The 20002-nt window shown below is 33.3% G+C and overlaps 1 protein-coding gene across 3 annotated transcripts in view; it reads left to right on the top strand.

Moving 5' to 3' along the window:
• Positions 1-20002, top strand: part of AP3B1 (adaptor related protein complex 3 subunit beta 1) — a 285248-nt gene that overhangs the window by 147959 nt on the left and 117287 nt on the right. For all 3 annotated transcript variants that reach the window (XM_012462113.2, XM_012462114.3, XM_012462116.2), the window contains exons 15-17: positions 6426-6602; positions 18253-18439; positions 19389-19519. In XM_012462113.2, the coding sequence (XP_012317536.2) occupies positions 6426-6602; positions 18253-18439; positions 19389-19519 (495 nt within the window). The remainder of the gene's footprint in view (positions 1-6425; positions 6603-18252; positions 18440-19388; positions 19520-20002) is intronic.

Here is a 20002-nt window from a genome sequence, read left to right as displayed (position 1 = left end):
TGGACTAAACTTTCTCATTAAAAGACAGACTTACAAATTAGAATGAAAAACAAAAACTAGGCCGGGTGCGGTGGCTCACGCCTGTAATCCCAGCACTTTGGGAGGCCGAGGCGGGTGGATCACGAGGTCAAGAGATCAAGACCATCCTGGTCAACATGGTGAAACCCCGTCTCTACTAAAAATACAAAAAATTAGCTGGGCACGATGGCGCGTGCCTGTAATCCTAGCTACTCAGGAGGCTGAGGCAGGAGAATTGCCTGAACCCAGGAGGCGGAGGTTGCAGTGAGCCAAGATCGTGCCATTGCACTCCAGCCTGGGTAACAAGAGTGAAACTCCGTCTCAAAAAAAACAAAAACAAAAACAAAAACTAGCTGCAGGCCATTTATAATTAAAGCACCTTAATCAAGTGATAAAGGTTGAAAATAAGAAGGTAAGGAAAGAGATATTAAGCAAATATGAACAAGAAAGTGAGATTTACAGTTAATTAAAAGCATTTAACAAGATAAAAAGGAACATTGTAAAATGAAAAAAGGGTACTTGTAAAGAAAGTAGTAAGCACAAACCTATTTGCACAAAAAATATGGCAACCAAATAAATATGTAAAGAAAAAATCTATTCAAAATTCAAGGAGAAATTGATAAAATAGTTACAATTAGTGACTGTAATGTATTGCTCTCATATTAATATTCCTAGTAGACAATTATAAGTAAAATTAAGTAATCAAAAACTTATTTAGTAATTATAGCTAAAACCTTATATCTCTTGAACAGATAATACCCACCTTTAGGAATATATCCATTGAATATTTTCAGAAAATCAAGAATATATTTAGCATAAAGAAAACTTAAAGATTTTGTATTCTTTGAGCTTAAGCAATAAAATTAGACTTAAATAATTTAAAAGGGTATCAGACCAATTGTAAAGTAGGAAATGTACTTTCAGATTAAAGAATGTGTTTAAAGAAGAAATGCAAGCTTTTTTCTAAAACCCAGGAAATAAAATGCTTTGTTTCAAATTGTGTGGGACATGGCTAAAGTTATATAAAGGTCACCATTTTAAAGTATAGGAATAAAAAATAAAAGAACTTGGTCTTTCCTAAGAAATTTGAAAAAGAATGACGAGACAAAACATAGAGATCAACGTTAATTTTGTAAAATAGAATACAAAAAATATATATAAATTGAAAAGTATGTGTTAAATCTGGTCTTTTGGAAAGAAAATAAAACCGAAAATTCCCTTCTAATTATGATGAAGCAGAGAGAGGAAGCAAAAATAGACAAATCTAGAATATGATAATAAAAGAAATTAAAATAATTACAAGAAATCTCTATGGAATTCTGTAGTACACATTTGAACTTTAGGAGAATGAAAAGCTGATAATTAGTTGTTATTGCTCATCTAACCTATCTGAGGAAGCTGAAGTGCTTGAAGTGGGACAAGGAAGCAAGAATCAAAACAGCTTGTTGTGCAGAACCCTCAAAAATGGTCAACCACAAGCTACCGCAGGAGAAGGTGGTAAGGGATGTAGCAGACATAACTTCAAAGTCAGGAAAGAAGAATGATCGAATCCCCAGAATCTCTCTGTTCCAAATAGTCAGGAGAGCTATTCATACAAGAACAATGGCCATGTGGAAATAAAAGCAGTGTTTTATTAATCTGACCAAGTCCTGATAACTTGTAAGTGTGAGCACGTGATTCTAAAATGTGAGTCTTAAAATAAGAGCCTTAAATGAGACCTCTGTCCTCCTGAATCTCTACCTATTTTACCCTCAAACGCTGGAGTGTTATTCTAAAACACTGCAATCTTAGGAAAAGCCAATCTGTCCAGTGTCTAAGGACAAGGGGTCAGTATTGAGCATGCTTTCCTTCAGTGCCTGCACCACTCTATTAGAGCAGAATCCAGGGTCCGTCTTTCCTCTGGAAGGAGAGAGAACAGAAGTGATAGCAAGACCTCTTCCCACCTGGCCACATTACCTATCCTTAAAAGAAGAGGTGAAAGAAGTGGGAAAATGTCCCACTATACAAGGGTTTGGGAACAGGCAAGAGGATGGCCTAGATCTGTTCTGAAAATCTGGCTCTTGGGAAAATGGCAGGAGGCACTAAGGAACCCATTGCAACAATGTGACAGACAAACAGGATGAAGGAATAATCCTTCATCTGATTAATAAGTAAATGTGACCTCAGTGAGATAAAGTTATTTGCCTCCTTGATATATACCATCAGTCTGGGATCAGAACAGGTCTTAATAGCTTGCTGGCCAGTATTCTTCCCAGATTACCACACTCATTTTGTTACTACCCAGTGATCAAGTGTGAATTTTGGATTCAGATTTGGAGTTCTGATCCTAGTTCCACCACTAACTAGCTGTGAGATGTGGGCAAGTTTTTTAACCCCTTTGCTACCTAGTTTCCTTATGTGTCAAGTGCAGATCGTAGTAGAGCATACTTCATAGGGCTTTGGTGATGAATGACTGAGAAAATATGTAAAGCTCTCAAAAACTGCATGGCACATGGTAAGAGCTCAATATTAGCTATGCAATTTGTTTTAAAAAGGTAACAGATTTTATCATATTCAAGGCTTTGTTTTCATTGGTTACTTTATAAGTGGCTAAGTTGAAAATACAAAAAGTAAAATTTAAATGTATTTTATATTTTGAATTCAGTCAAATCAAATAGACTTATGTCTGTAGTACAGTCAACTTATATGTTCTGATTGTGAGTATTCTGTTCTTTGGAGTATCCTTCATTTGTGGTAAATACTGGTTTTAGAGTTCTTCTAGAATAAAATGCATACTATCAGCTGGGCATGGTGGCTCACGCCTGTAATCCCAGCACTTTGGGAGGCTGAGGTGGGAGGATTGCTTGAGCCCAGGAGTTCAAGGTTGTAGTGAGTCATGATTGCACCACCACACTCCAGCCTGGATGACAGAGCGAGACCTGATCACTCTAACAGGATTTCACATAATGTTTAATGGGACAGATGGGATTTCATATCTTAAAAGAACAACTAAAAAATGTTATTCTGTGAAGACTACTGAGTAATATTGAAATAGCACTTTGTATCCTGCTTGCCTAGATGCCTCATAGGATGCCTACCATTTCACAAGTTACTCACCCTTTCTCTGACACCCCATTGTAATTCAGGCTTAGGTTTTAATGCATATTGAGTTTAGATACCGAGTATTAGGTCTGATTTGCTGTTGGTATGCAGTTTGCTTAGATGACTACTGATTTTGCCTTTGACAAATTTAAATAAATGAAATTGATGTTTTTGTAGGGTTTACTTTAGACTGTTGCACTGTGCAGTGGGCTGGTGTTGAAACACAATAGCTTTTAAATTGAACTGCTTGCAGAGTGATCTGTAAAATCTTTCTAGATGTCTTTCTATAACTGCTATGGTGGACTAGGAATCATTATTTGTTTTTGCAGGCAAATTAATGGTTTGCGGTGGCAGTGGAAACTGCCTTCTAGTACAAGGTTTGAAAAGTGCATTTAATCACTTTCTCAGGGCATTTAGAATAAAGAATCAGGCAAAGTCATTTACAATCCAGTTTGTCTTTGAGAATATTGAAAAGCAGAGCTTCATAATGAAAGTATTATATCATACGTATGACTCTGTGTGTGTGTCTGTGCCTGTGTCTCTGTGTGTGTATTATTTGGTTTTATTTCAGTGTTCCTATTCATTTTGTGGTTGAAAAGACCATGAAGAACAAAAAGTGACTAATTTTCTTTTCTTTTTTTTGAGACAGAGTCTCACACTGTTGCCTGGGCTGGAGTGTAATGGCGTGATCTCGGCTCACTGCAACCTCCAGCTCCTGGGTTCAAGCAATTCTCATACCTTAGCCTCCCAAGTAGCTGGAATTACAGGCATGTACCACCATGCCAGGCTAATTTTGTATCTTTAGTAGAGACAGGGTTTTGCCTTGTTGGCCAGGCTGGTCTCAAACTCCTGACCTCAAGTGATCCACCTGCCTCAGCCTCCAAAGTGCTGGGATTATAGGCATGAGCCACTGTGCCTGGCCTCTAAAAAGTGACTAATTTTCTTGGTTACATTTTTTTCAGTTGCTTCAAATTTTTGAAAGTAGCAGCCATGAATTCATAGTTGTCAATGCTGTGTAAATGAGAGTTCTGTTGCTTAATGGGAAGAGAAAGGGAAAGCTTTAATTCAAAAATCTTAGTATTCTGATCCCAGCCACCTGCTCAAAAATACTGTCTTTGTCAGTTTCTAAGCTTTGGAATAAAATGCCATCACCAAAAGTTTGGTATTATTATATTTATATTCATATTATTTCTTGTGGTGACATTTTCTAAGTTTTAAAAATGTTTACTTTGGGATTTTATTAGCTCAGTTCTAGAAAACTACAAATCTTATTCTCACCACGACTTTGAGTTTTTTGTTGTGAGCATTGTGATTTATTGATTTTTATTTTTTCAAAGAGTTGTATTTTAAATGCATGTATTATGAATGTTTACAGTATTCCAATATTTTTACTTTAATTTTAGTATATTCATGAATATAAACAATCTCTTTAAACATTACTTCTTTTTGGAATTGTCTTTTTAATTGCAGAAGAGTGTTGCCAGAAGAAAAGTACTTAAAATGGTGTAATGGATTATGCCATATTATAGAATTCTAATTTTTATACTAGAACTATATAATAAAATATTTAAGAAAAATAAATCTAGCATAACTGAAATCCGAAGTTGCACATATATTCTTATTTAGAACTACCTTTCATTATGGCAGGCAACTTGAATTGCTCTATACTGGAAAATTTAATGTACCACTCAATTACTATTTTTTAGCCCAATTTAAAATAATTGATTGGAGTAAGGTCTTAATGCAGTGTAACCTTTGGAACATTAGAAATAACCTCTTTTCTTTCCAGAAATCAGTATATAGTAAGAGTATCGGTCTTATCACACTGTATGAATAGATTTGTCACAGCACTTAGACCTTTTTTTAATTGCGTAAGTATATGGATTTCTTCTGTCTTACTAAACTTATGCTAAATAATAATTTAAAGATGTACTGTAATAATATTTTTAAATATATACCTTTTTATTTAAAAGCTTTTTTGATCATCTCGTTCTGATTCTAGTGAAGGACTCAATATTAAATCTTAATATAATTTCATCACATCAGTGTTTTGAAAGATTTTGCAATGGTAGAAATTATGATAAAATTTTAGCTATGGAAAGGTCCCTATTCTCATTTTTTTTTTTTAACAAGCATACTATGTATAGCCATGAAACTATACAGAAAATAGTAGGACTTTGAGAAATTGTAAAAGGACTTTATAAAAAGAGCATTATCTTTCCTCGTGATGTCACCTTTTAATGATAGCTGTCAGCCTTTTCACTTACTATAAAAAACAAATTTTCTATGCGAGGTGAAAATGTTCACTGAAATTAATTTACACATCCTCTCAAATTCCTTTTGGAATAGGGGAGGATACAAATAAGCAAATAGTAATAAAACTAATTTGCATACTCTAAATTGTTGGTCTTAATGGTACTGATGGAAGATTTCCAATTTGTCACAAAGCAATGACTTTTAAGAAGATAAATTATATTGAAATGTACTTTATTTAAAAATATAATGCCAAAATGCAATATTGGACAAATTTATCCCTATATCTTTTGCTGACCAAATAATAGACCAGGATTCATGATTTTATAAGCAAACCTTGATGATCTTATAACTAATATATTTCCAGTGTTGCAGATACTAATACATAAAGAGCAAAAACACTTTTGGTTTGGAATCATAATACTTAATGGATCTATTTCTTTTTCTGTATCATCCATGGGTTCTCAAATGGACTCTGTGAACCACCTGTCTCAGGAATCATCTCTGGTATTTTTTAAATCATAGATTTCTGCACCCCACCACAGAAATACTATTTTGGAGCTGATCCCAGAAACCTGTCTTTTTAGTAAGAACCCTGGATGATTTTTATGGGCATTGAGGTTTGGGAACTGCGGCTCTAGAGCAGGAATTAGCAAGCCATTTCTGTAAATTGGTAGGCAGTCAATATTTTTGGCTTTGGGGACCTTAGGGTCTTCATTGTGACTATTTCTGCTGTTATAGCACAAAAGCAGCAACAGATAATGGAGAAACAAATGGGTATGGTCAGCCAGACTTGCTTCCAGAATTTGTTCGTCTCTGTCTAGATTCTAGACCATTGGTTTTTGCTCTGTGAATCTTTTCTAAGATATTCTCTTACAAATCAATTTTAATGAAATTTCCTATATGTTTATTTTTTGATAACTGAAGAAATCCATAAATACAGGAGCAATTCCTAGATATACATTAAATGAATTAATAGGTGTAAAACTTTTGTAACAGTTAAACCCTTTTCTATGTTAATATTGGAGTATGATTAACTTACTTCTAACTATGTAATCTGCTTCTCATATTAGGTTCCTGTTGCTAGAGCAAGTATTCTTTGGCTAATTGGAGAAAACTGTGAACGAGTTCCCAAAATTGCCCCTGATGTTTTGAGGAAGATGGCTAAAAGCTTCACTAGTGAAGATGATCTGGTAAAACTGCAGATATTAAATCTGGGAGCAAAATTGTATTTAACCAACTCCAAACAGGTGAGAGGCAAACGTTAGTCAACCTATCTAATACATACTTTCCTCTTCACTCTGATAAAACAGCTGAGATCTGTACCTTCATTAGTCTGACCACTCAGCAATTCCTAGGTGCCTGTTTGTTTCAGGTTCTGTTAGATGGCACTAGTGCAAAGAGATGACATTCTAGTCTAGTAGGAGAGAAAACATTAAAAAATGAAACAGTGTGCAGTAATGCTGTAGCAGAAGTATTGAGATACAGTGGAATTCTAGAGGAATTATTGAAAGTCTGAAATAGATGAGAAGTCAGAGAAAATTTTATGAAGGATGAGACTCTTGACTAAGGACTTGTAAGGAGTAGTTTACTGTACAGAAAGAGGAAAACACAGGGTCAAAGTCGTGAAATAGCTTGGTGTTTCTGGAAAACTTAAAGGTGAGTCCAGAATGGTAGATGCTATGGTCTGAATGTTTATGTCCCCCAAAGTTCATATGGTGAAACCTGATCACTCATGTGTTGGTATTAGAAGGTAGGACCTTTGGGAGGTGATTAGGTCATGAGGTGGAGGCCTTATAAATGAACTTCATGCTCTTAGAAAAGGAGATCCCTGAGAGCTAGCTTGCCACTTCTGCCATGTGAGGACACAGCGATAAGGTGCCATCTGTGAATTAGAAAATGGGTGCTCATTAGACACCAGAACTGTGAGTACCTTGATCTTGGATTTCCCAGCCTCCAGAACTGTGAGAAATAGATTTCTATTATGAAATCTATTATTAATAGGCTTCCCAGTTTATGGTATTTTCTAACAGTAGCCCAAATGGATTAAGAGATTTTGCAGTTTGAACACAGGGAGTGGCTTGTATGCTCTGCTAAGTAGTATGAACTTTGTCCTGCAGAGGAAAAGGAAGTCACCCTTTTTTTTTTTGAGACAGAGTCTCGACCTGTCACCCAAGCTGGAGTAGAATGACAGTCTCGGCTCCCTGCAACCTCCGCCTTTTGGGTTCAAGTGATTCTCCTGCCTCAGCCTCCCGAGTAGCTGGGATTATAGGCGCCTGCCACCACACCCAGCTAATTTTTGTATTTTTAGTAGAGATAAGGTTTCATCTTGTTGGTCTTACCAAGTTGGCCTCAAACTCCTGACTTTGTGATCTGCCCGCCTCTACCTCCCAAAGTGCCAGAAACTAGTTTTAATAGTAGTGTAATTTACCAGATTTGCAGTTTAGAATATTCTTTTTTTTTTTTAAGTCCTTTGACCTTTTGAGGACCTGTTAATAACAGGAATCATTTTTGCTTCTGTGTATGAAATAAGGACTTTTCCTATATCTGAATTGCTATTCTCTGTGAGTGGACTTACCTGTTTAGTACAGTTGGAAAAAGATTCTTGCCCATTTACAGCTAGGCTTCTTGGGAGGCTTTATGCTCTGTGTCCTATCTGTTTTTCTGTTATTTTCGCTTTTTCTCTGACTCTTACTTTTGCCTTTGTGATTTTTTTTTCCTCCACATCCCCTCTGTCTGTATTTGTCCCCTTCCCCTAAAACTCTCTTTGCCTAGATATCTCTCTGACACCCTTCCTTCATCCTTTCACTGCCCCACCCCCGTACTGCAGTCCAGTGTCTGTCATTCTCTCTTTTCTCTTCCATCCGTTTGTTTCTCTCCTTTTGTATTTGCTGTGTATCTCTCTATGTGTGTCTCCCTCTGTCTACCTTTTCTGCCTCCCCACAGGCCACACTTATTTTCTAGTAAGCTAACGTTTGCTTACTTTCAGAATCCTCAGGTTGATTCTTCAGATTCCTTTCTGTATGCTTTGGGATTATCTTCATCCCTAATCATGATATGAGTTATATTAGCTTTTGCTGATTCATGTATAAGATTTGTAACCAGATAATTGAAAATAGTGGAGCATATTTCCATGATTTGGATTTTATCTTTACATTTTAAGTCATCTTTATAAGGAATCAGTTAATCCTTTCCAAGTGTCTGTAGATTTCTTCATATATTGAAATACTTTATAAAACCTGAGTAAGGAAAGACTTATGTTTGCTGTTGAGTTTCATGTTTCTTGATAAAGTAGAGGGTGTTTTAGCCTGAAACTCCATGGTGTTCACTAAATCCCTGTGGTATGGCAAATGTCAATATACTATCTAGACTGTTACGATTTTTTTCTATCTGGTTTGGCCACTCTAAATATATCTAGCTTATGGGTTATTGTAAAGTAATACCAAAATCAAATGTCAATCAGACTTAATCAAAGTAAGTAAAGGTTCTTTCTTTGGCCCTTTTCTTTGTAGCTGTGAATAACCAATAAAGTACTGTTTATTTAGATATTGTAGAACATGTTTCATTTCTTTTTATCCAGTGAATTTGAAGACAACTAGTTTGTACTCAGTTTTTTTTTTTTTTCTTGAACTGTATTAGTAATGGAAGTTTTGGAGTTCAGTTTCTGAAGTGTTCTTTTTTTCTTGAGACAGAGTTTCCCTCTGTCACCCAGTCTGAAGTTCAGTGGCGTGATCTTGGCTCACTACAAAATCTGCCTCCCAGGTTCAAGCAATTCTCATGCCTCAGCCTCTTCAGTAGCTGGGATGACAGGCATGCACCACCATGCCTGGCTAATTCTGTATTTTTAGTAGAGATAGGGTTTCACCACGTTGGCTACACTGGTCTCGAACTCCTGACCTCAAGTGATCCACCTGCCTCGGCCTCCCAAAGTGCTGGGATTACAGGTGTGAGCTACTACACCCGGATTGAAAATTAGTTTTAAAGAATGGTTTTAAGCACCATCAACTTGATAGAATTTTTTAAAATTGTATAATCCATTGGATATAAGACAGACTAAAATAATTGTTTTGATCGAAATATTAAAAATTGTTTTCTATACTTATTTGTTCTAGTCATCTTTAAAACTAAGGTAGGGAGACTTGGCTACACTGTTGAGGAGGTGGGTTGCCATGAAGTCCTGATATTTATTTGTAGACCTGAATTCCCAGTGGCCTAAATACCTCAGTGAACATTTCTATAATTTTTGTTGAATTATTTAGTTTTAGAAAATGTCTAAATTGACTTATAAGATTTAGCATATTGTATTTGTGTGCTTGAAGAAAAATCAAATAATAAACTTAACTACCTCAGAATATTTTTGAACTGATATGAAATATAATTTTAAAATTAGTTAGCAGTCTGCTTTTAGTAGGTCTTAGACTGACCCTACCATAGAAAAGAGCCGTGAACTCCAGAAAAATATAAGGAACAAACAGCTTTCTGAAGACACAGAATAGTAAAGAAAAGCAAGAGAATCTGGTGGAGAATTCATACTTAGAGGAAGGAAATGGCACACAGTTATTTTCCCTGTTTTTATGGCTTTTATCCTGAGGACAGGCTACATTTGGCACTGTGCACAGTGGCTAGACCTCCAAAAGGAAATTCAAAGTCCTTCTGGCTTGAGGAAGTAGAGAATAGAGTTCAGGAAAGCTACAGACATTGGAAAGTTAAGTAAAAATAGTAGAAAAATCTGGGAATAACTGTGCCTAAGTTTTTGACTGGCTTCTGAACCACATTTGTGCAAGGTGGATTCAGAACAGCACAGCTAAGAATTAAATAACCAAACTGAAATTTGAGGTATACCCAAGAGACAGAGTTTGTACTTTGAACCCCAACCAAGTTAATTACCTGCCAAAACAAAGGAAAATCCTGTACTCATTCAAAGAGTATAACAATGTTCAGAGTCTCTAAAATATATAGCATTCATAATGTCCAAATATATCTCATATATCCAGAATTACTCAATATAAGAAGAACCAGGATGGGGAGTTATTATTTAATGAATATAGAGTTTCTATTTGGGAAGATAAAAAATGCTACAGATGGATGGTAGTAGTGGTGGCATAATATGATAAATGTAAATATACTTAATGCCACTAACCTATACACTGAGAAATGGTTAAAATGGTAAAAATTTATGTTTATTTAATCACAATAAGAAAGAAGAATACCAGGAAAATGGAAAATTGATGAATTTTCAAGAAAAAAAATCAACAGAAACTAACCTAGATGTTGGAATTTGCAGGCAAACATTTCAAAGCAAATATTACAAATATGGCTAGTGACATAAAGGAAAATGAATGAAAGAAAAGATAAATATCAGCAGAGAAATGGAAACTGTAAAAAAGAATCAGATGGAAGTTCTAGAACTGAAAAAAAAAAACAGTATCTGAAAAATCAACATCTTGTCTAGTTTGAGTATTAAATGTTCTGGGTTTTTTTTGTTTTTGTTTTTGTTTTGAGACAGAGTTTCGCTCTTGTTACCCAGGCTGGAGTGCAATGGCGCAATCTTGGCTCACTGCAACCTCCGCCTCCTGGGTTCAGGCAGTTCTCCTGCCTCAGCCTCCTGAGTAGCTGGGATTACAGGCGTGAGCCACCGCGCCCGGCCAAATGTTCTATTTTTTTAAAATATTATGTTACATTATGTTTAAGACACCTTAGGTGAGTTTCTATAAGCTGAAATTAATTCTAACTCTGGGCTCTTTCAGTTGAGAGTTTGTATTGGAAAAGCAGTTAGTTAAAATTAACTATGTATGCATAGAACTATTTGATATCAATTACTGGGAGACAGGTAGTGATAGAGAATGTAGGTTCTAAACTTAGACCGTCTGGCATCAAATCATGTTGTACCACTTACTACATGATTTTGGACAAATCATATAACCTATACAAGGTTTCATTTCCTCATCTATAAAATGGGAATTATTATAATATAGTCAATTTTGCTATAATGCAACATATATGCTCCTAAAATTATTTTGCTATACAAAATCAACAATAAAAACCATAAGAATTATTGGAAAAATGGAGTTAGAGTCACAACACTCAAAAACTATGTTTATGACGTATTTTTTTAAAAAGGAACCTAAAGGAGCACACTTTTGCACATGTTGAATGGTTAACAAATAAATACTACAGTGATACTGCTCTTTATATTGAAAAAGACTTGAGGTTTGCTTATGGAAGAAATGTTATACTTGTTAAGTGATAGAGGATTAATCTGAAATTGGATGGAAAGTTGTACCTCCTAATGAGCGTGAGTATGGCACATAACACATGTAGATGTTAACCTCTGAAATACATGTTTGAGGTATGTATGTTTTATGTATTCCTACATAGCTCTCTTTAGCTGGGTGCATTTTTATGCCTTCACCTGGTATTTCTTGCAGAAGAAATCACCACAAAATTCATGTTATGCCCAAATTGTTCCCTAATATGCTAACTGAGTTGGAACAAATGCACATTTTCAAAACAAGCATTAGAGTAGAACTGACTGTACCTACCTCACAAAGTTATTATGAGGATAACATGAAACAGTTCATGTAAAATGCTTAGATTTCCTGGCACGTAATAGTGCCTAGTTCATTTTAGTTATCCTTCTTTTGTAACCCTATCGAGCAACTGCTATGTTCTTCTTAGGGAATATGATGATTTACAGTGAAGAAACTAGTCTAGTTACTGAGAAAAACTGTATTCTTATTAGGAAAAACCCACTCATTTGGGTTTATCCTGCCGAGATTTTTCTCAGTAGGATGCTGAAATCTACCCCCTGCCCCCCCTTTTCAGTTTGTGAAGAAAAAAATGATTAGAAATAAATATCAAGAGTAGAAAACACTCTTACAATACTCTCACAGAGGAGTAATTTCACTTTTACATGGGAAAAAGGTTGAAAGACTTTGAAACCAGTTGAAGTTGCTGCAATCTAGAGCCGTTAGGCAGTATAAAGATTTAGCATGATTTCATTGAAATAGTCTACTGAAGTTTGAGGAAGAGAGGTAGGATTTAATTAAACTAATTAATAACAATTTAAAAGTTAACAAATAAAAGATGCTTTTGTTTTTAAACTTTCTCTAATAGTGTGTCATCTTTTAAATGTAGCGATAAGTGCCTTAAGTTAATGTTTTTCTTAGCACATTTTAAATTATGAAACCTATGGAAAAGTACATAATAGAGTAAATACATATGTGTATATCTACCACTAAGATTAAGTTGATATTCACATTTGCCTTTTATTTATTTATTTAATGTAAGATGTATAGAACTAGAACCTCAAGCTCCTGTTCACACCTTCCTTTCTTCCCCATTGGTAACCACTGCCACCTTGTTGGTGTGTTTCATTCGATCATCCATGTTTATATTTTTGTTATATGAATATGTGTCCATAAGCAATGTATGATTGTTTTGTGAGTTTTCAAATTTTACATAAGTAAATATTCTACTTTATATATATGTTTGCAACTTTTTTTGCTTAATATCATGTTTTTGAAATATGGATATGTGTAGATATAATTACTATCTCAGTCTATGAGACAATTAAGTTTCTACTTTTCTGCTATTAAAAAAGGAAGTGCTTACTTGAGTTCTTTTTTATTCTCAGTGAGAATTTTGTAAATCACACTGATGTTTTAGGAATTTCTCCTAACGTTAAAAGCAGATTCTTGTCCTGTGATTCAGGTCTTTGGAGAAATCTCCTTCCCATCAAAGCCTCCTTAATGTGATTTAACAAAAGGAGGCTTGGACACTCTGCAGTGACATCTCTATCCTTTCTTTGATGGTTTTCTTGGCATTGAAAAACTCAAGTAAATATAATGTAGAAAGGAAGACCTTATAGAAAACTTCAAGTTGACAAAAAGGTGGTTACTATTAAATTCAGAAATTCCATCCAAATTACATAAAGAATTCTGTTTAGTCATGAAATTAAGAAACTAATTAGATGGAACAATGGTACTGCTTAGGTTTGCCTCTGGTATAAGAATTCTATGTAGAGTATACTTCATTTAGCAAACACATTTTTTGGTATCGTTCTATTGAAAAATAACAATGTAGAACCAATATAAATCTTTACCATGTCAAATGCAGACTTCTGTGTCCTTTTTATCTAATAGTAAAGATATTATTAGAACTATAGTATTAATTGTAAAATATATTAGGACTATATTTTAAGAGACCTTTTTCATTATTTGTATTGACTTACAATCTATTAGAAGAAAGGTATTGTTTGAATAGATATTTGCCAGTTTATTTTAGAATATTTTGAGAAGTCTTTTAAATAATGAATTTCTTAATTTTTATGTAACATTTCCTCAAATTCATTTTTCCTGTGTCACAATGACTTAGAGTCAATCTGAAGAAAATGTAATTGATATAAATAGTATTTGGAGAGCATTAGCCATTAGTTGATACCAATAATGGTTCCTTAAATCTAAGCAGGAAAATTAGTCTGAAAACAAAATTTAATAAATAGCTGTGTATGATACTGAATATTTCTGTTAATGATAGTACATTATATTGTCTTTGCTTATCTTGTGTAATGTATGACTAAAACAAATTTAAAAGTACTATTTAATTAATGTCCCATCTGGTTTTGGATTGAGCCTCTGGTGATATTAAAATGTCATGATTGTTTACTTAAATGTTGTCTATTTTCTTCCTAACAGTTTCTCTGGACAGATCTAATATATGCCTGTTGACTCCATGCCATCTAGTTTAGGATTTGTCCCAAATTTTTAATGAAGTAATATCACTAATATTTGCACTAAAATAGCACAGTTAATTTGTAGGCCTTTGCTTTGAGGTCTTCTAGCTTCTGCTGTAATTTTATCTACTGGCATGTTAAGACACAAGTGTATTGAACAGAGATTTCATTTTAATATGTGAGCCATTTAAATCTGAAAGACTGTATCTTTTTCCAACCCTTTTTAGATGTAACATAACTAACTTCTTCCTTTTAGAAAGCATGCAGGGTATGTGCTGATAAATGAAGTATACTCTGACAAAGCAGGTGGGAATAGCTGTCTTTTGCTTTGCTGGAGGTAGAGATATGAGTATTTAACAATGCTTCATTTGCCAGCAACTTGATATACCAGCAAGTGTTGCCATGGCCTATAAGATGCATGAGGCTCCAGGCTGCCACTGGGTGGAATGAAATGCAAACATGGGAAGTTATCGGTTGGTTATAGGTGAAATATGTGCAGGAAATAAAGACTGAATGGTCCTGCCGTTGGTCATTATACTTGCTATAGTAGTTTTGTCATTTATTGTATAGAGTAAATCTAAAGTTTATTTTATTATTTGGCAATTCTTTTTTTAAATCTTGTTATAAAATCATCAGCAATAAATTTTTTTAAATGGAAGTGTACATTTAACAAGGAACGAAGTGCTAAATTTCCACTTAGTACTTAAAATGCACAAAATATTTGTCGACATTTACCAGCCGCCATGAGAGTGGTAGTGATCTCATTGACCACACAAAAACCAGAAGACACAACAATCTGCTACAAAAGAATCAACATCCATTTAAAAAGCTAGTAGTTATTTTAAAATTATGCTTTAAGACAACATTTTAATATGTACAGGTGCAGAAGATGTTTATATAATTCCGTGTGAAACATGATCTCATTTAGATCAAATAACTTTTTGAAAATTAGTTTTTTACTTTTATTCTATGTTTTCTTATGCACATATGAAAAATTTAAAAAGAGCTGTTAATGTGTTGGCTTCATTAGTAGAAAAAAGGCCCAACACTGCTGGTTTCAAATAAAAAATCAGTTAATTCCAATAATAGACTTTTTTCATTCAATGTATTTGTATATTTGTTTGGTAAGGGCTGTAAATGGGAACAAAGTAAAGCTTTTGGAAGTTTATTCTGTCAAAATATTATAAATGCTATTGTAAATTTAAAAGCTCAACATTAAAGATAAAATTGTTTTTGTTGAAAGGGTGTTGTCAGGGTAAAAATCAATGTTCTTATTAAATTAAGAAAACTATGGAAGAGAAATGTTTTGGGAATTGGTCGTGGTGCATACAAACAAACTCTGCTTATTCAGCCATTTGAAATATAACTGTAGTGGTCAAATTAACTTATATTAGTGTATACAGTTTGACCAAACTGTAAAATCCTTGTGATGAAACTGATGTTGAAAAACCATTCTGTAGCATAACAATACACACTGTCTTTAATGAATATTAGCAACAGAATTTTAGATACATGAGTTTATGAAGAACTTTGTAAATTAAGTGTCTTATATTGGCTTAATTTTTTTTTTATTTGTAATTGAGTCTTCTGTATATTTGTTAAGTTTTGGTTCACAAATTGTTTGGATTATTTAAAGTGCGACTGGTAAATGCCAAAAATCTTTACCTTTTGAAAAATTTTAGCAAATAGCAGTTATTAGAAAGACTTTGAAAGTTATCCCTGTACAGGCAAGGCAAGAACTGAACAGGTTAAATGGTAAGAGCTCAAGATTTAATCAAGAGGTTGTCATTTGCACTATCTCAGCTATTGTGAAGACTTTCAATGGGAAATTTATATTGTGTAGAATGAAATGAAATTGAGAAGGTTGGTTTTGTAGTATCTAAGTTGATGAAATATTTTTAAAAGGATAAATAAAATAATTATTTGAAAATTTTGTCAATATTGAAAAAACTTCTCATTGACTAAATGGGGGAAAAGTCAAATATTTGGGTTTGAAACAGTTACAGTTTTTAACATAAAAGCAAGGATTGGGACTATTCTTCATTCAATAGAATTTTTCCTGAGATTACGTGGTTGTCCAGAAATACTCTAAAGAGGGTATTTTCTCCATTAAAAATATGGTCTACAGATAAGAGTAAGTTGAAAATGTCAACAATTTCATAAATACTCCTTGCAAAAATTTAATTGTGAAAAAGATTGAAATTTTATTTTTTAAAAAAAACTTAGACCATATAAAAATGTATTCTCCAGAGAAATACCAATGCGTTGTTACTAGATACATACAGTGAAGAAACTGATTCATGTATGATGAATAATTATTCTGCTTATGTTTTTAATGCATCATTTTACCCAAATATGTTATCATTTCAAAATAATGTGATTTTTGAAAATACATTTTAATAAAACTTATTTATAAGCTTACAATATGATACATTTTACAGTCAGTAAATAGTTTTAAATTATATAATTTTCATTACTTTAAATGCCCTATCTAACTTTCCCAATTGGTTAGTATGTTGAAAATGTTTAATTTCCCAAAAATTAATTTTGGGGATAAGAAATAAAGCAAAATGTATTATGCTGCTAGCTCAAAAAAAATCATTGCAATTAAGAGACTACTTCTTTCTTTGATTTATTTTAGTTGCAGATTTAAAATCTCAGTACTCAATGGACTATAGAGTTAACCACGTTGTAAATTCTAACTCCACATTTGAGAAAATTAATGATTAACTGGATTTTCCAGGTTTTTCCAGCAAGTTAATTACACAGTTTAGTGTACCACATTTTCTTTTAAGCTGATTTTGAATGGTATTCCTCGTTTGGCTAATATTTTGCTAATTGTCTTTAAAGAAATGAATCATAGAAATGTTCTTATCTGTACTTGAACCAACATGTTCTAGGAATTAGTGAATAGCAATTGTTGGTACCCAAATTCATAATAGCTCTATTAACATTTTCACTTGTATTTTTTATAATTCTACTTTAATAAAACTAGGTTAATCCTTTTTAAATACCCTGCTACTGAAATAAGGTTGCTTTCTATCAAATCAATTATCTTAAGCAATTATTGTAAAAGAGTTTACCACACCGTTCCTCTACTTTGACTTATTGTTCTAGAATTGTCTATAGCTCTGCCTAACTTGATTGATTTTATTTTTAATCTACTTCTAATGTAAAATATTCTAATCTAATGTGAATTATTTACTGTTCCTCAGTTTATTTTTCCCATGTATTACAAATTCTGTTTGGCTTATAATTAAAATTGTACACAGGTAGCCTTCTCATTAAAACTATGCTTTTTCAGTAAAATAATTGTAGTTTAAAATACAAACCTATTTTGTTAATGTTTCAATTTTGGTTTAATTATTATTAGAATTATTTCAATATATGTTAATGTAGTACTTTCAAAAATTGACTTAGGAAGTCTTATTATGGTATAAAAGCTACTATAATAAGTTGTTCCCTTACATAAATAAATAAATGACCAATATTACTAGAGGCTATAAGCAGCATGGGGGAAAAATGGAAGAAGTCTTTTATCCTAGTTTTTAGAGGGCATCAGCAGCTTGCTTTTATGAAAAAGTAACAGCTAAATGCACTGCAAATAATTTGCAGTAATCCAGTTCAGTGATTCATGTGTCTGCTTTAATGGGTCATAATTCAGGGTAAAGTAACTGAGTGCAGTCAGAGTGCAGACACTGCTTATGCCAGGGACAGTATCTCTTCATAAAACACACCTCAGGAGAAGCAGTTTGCCAGCCCCCTAATACTCTCTGATGTTTTGATGTCCTGCATATTTTTCCGATTAAGTTTTGAGTGCCATGTTTTTAGTTGTATTTCCACATTCATTATTCTCACGTAGACCCTTCAGTGGGTTTGCCATATATGATTATTTTTTTAATGATGCCTTTCTTTCCACTTCAGCAGTTTAATAATCTAGCACATGGCTGCTTCTCAATACTCAGCATTCACCTCCTCAGTACAGAAGAGGACATGTGCTTTGGCTTCAAAATTCCATTTGCAGCATTAGAAATGCATATTCCCTACGGAACAACATTTGTTTGACATAACCATTCATTTTTATTACCTCTTTAAATATGTTTATCCAGAGTTATCAATAATCATAAATAACTGTATTCTCATCTTGATCTGTTTTTTTCCAACAGACAAAATTGCTTACCCAGTACATATTAAATCTCGGCAAGTATGATCAAAACTATGACATCAGAGACCGTACAAGATTTATTAGGCAGCTTATTGTTCCGAATGAAAAGAGTGGAGCTTTAAGTAAATATGCTAAAAAAATATTCCTAGCACAAAAACCTGCACCACTGCTTGAGTCTCCTTTTAAAGGTATTATCAGAATATAACTACAAAATATATGTTATCTAAAAAATTATGACAGGATTGTCACCATTTCTAATGGGATTAAAATTTATGTCTTAGGAAATATAAATGATTAGCATATGTAAATATGTAAGAACAATATGCTTTCTACTCATTCATCTGCTTTCAAAAGCAAGTTTTATATGAAAGTTCACATTTTTGTAGACCTTATTTACCTAAATAATTTTAAGCCTTCTGACTTTATTCTAACATTTAAACTGAGCAATAGATGAAATCTGTGTTATTCTTATACATAATGACTTCATTTGTATTTTGAATAGTTTATAAGAAATATGTCCTTTTAATAGTGAGTTATTAATTAAATATTCTGTGTACACTAATATCAGTGTTTCTAGGAGGAATTATTTTATTTAAAAATCTCTTCATATTTAAGCTGGTTTTTCAAAGAAGGAAGTTGACTTATGTTTCCTAGCTTTTTAAAAGGACTAAGTAAGTATTTTATCAGTTTACAAGTAGCCATTCCAGTTGGAATCAAATGATTATTCACCTTAGTTTTCATATTGTTTCTTATTTAATGTTGTAAAGCGATCAAAAGCAATTCAGTTTTGTAGAAAAACTATTAAAATTCTGAATGTGTTTGTGCCAAGACATGTATATGGATTGTTTAACTGTGCTGTCATTCTTAATATTCACAGTAAAGTAATTTTTAGAGAAGCTACATTTCAGAGCAACACCTCTAAACACACTGACTGATTAGCTTTTTTATTGACCATTATGGGGGAGATTATTGTAATCTATGGACTGAAATCAGTTTTTTGACCTATGAAGAGCTTCCTAGTTTATATTTATTCCTTGACATTTGAGGTAATATGCCAATTACTTTGAGCTCTGATTATGATTGTTCTCTATATACAGCTCATATTGTTTATTTTATATTTTTCCCTATTTTTAATAGATAGAGATCATTTCCAGCTTGGCACCTTATCTCATACTCTCAACATTAAAGCTACTGGGTACCTGGAATTATCTAATTGGCCAGAGGTGGCGCCTGACCCATCAGTTCGAAATGTAGAAGTAATAGAGTTGGTAAGTTGACCTTTCTGAAATTAATTTTGTTAAAGCAGTGGAATACTCTAGGATAACTGTTGTTTTACATAAAAGCTTTTTTGGAGAGTTGAAAATTGAAAATTGTTTTAGTATTTCTAAATGTAATATGGTAGATGTACCTTGCCTTTACAGGAACTAAATATTGTAGTACTCCTATGCCATTGTACATGTACTGTTCCTTTTCTTCAAGGAAATAGAGAACTGAATTCTCTGCATCAGTACCACCCACATTTGTGCTATTCCATTTGTAGCTGCGTAGATTCAATTTCTAAGATATTTAATTTCATTGGATCAAGTTTTTTTGCTTTGTTTAGAGATTTGTCAGCTTCCTGACAATATCTTTCTGAATAATTTTTGCTGTTCATTTTCAGAAAAACCATACAAAGTGTTCTTCTAGATTTTCTGATGAACTATTTTTATATGAAACCTGAACATAAATAGGGAGCATTGTGTACCAAAAAC

Source organism: Aotus nancymaae, unplaced genomic scaffold (genome assembly GCF_030222135.1).
Source record: "Aotus nancymaae isolate 86718 unplaced genomic scaffold, 86718_ANA_hifiasm-v0.15.2.pri h1tg000014l, whole genome shotgun sequence".
NCBI classification, from domain to species: domain Eukaryota; kingdom Metazoa; phylum Chordata; class Mammalia; order Primates; family Aotidae; genus Aotus; species Aotus nancymaae.
The sequence above is the reverse complement of the archived record's forward strand: the minus strand, read 5'-3'. Positions and strand labels throughout refer to the sequence as shown.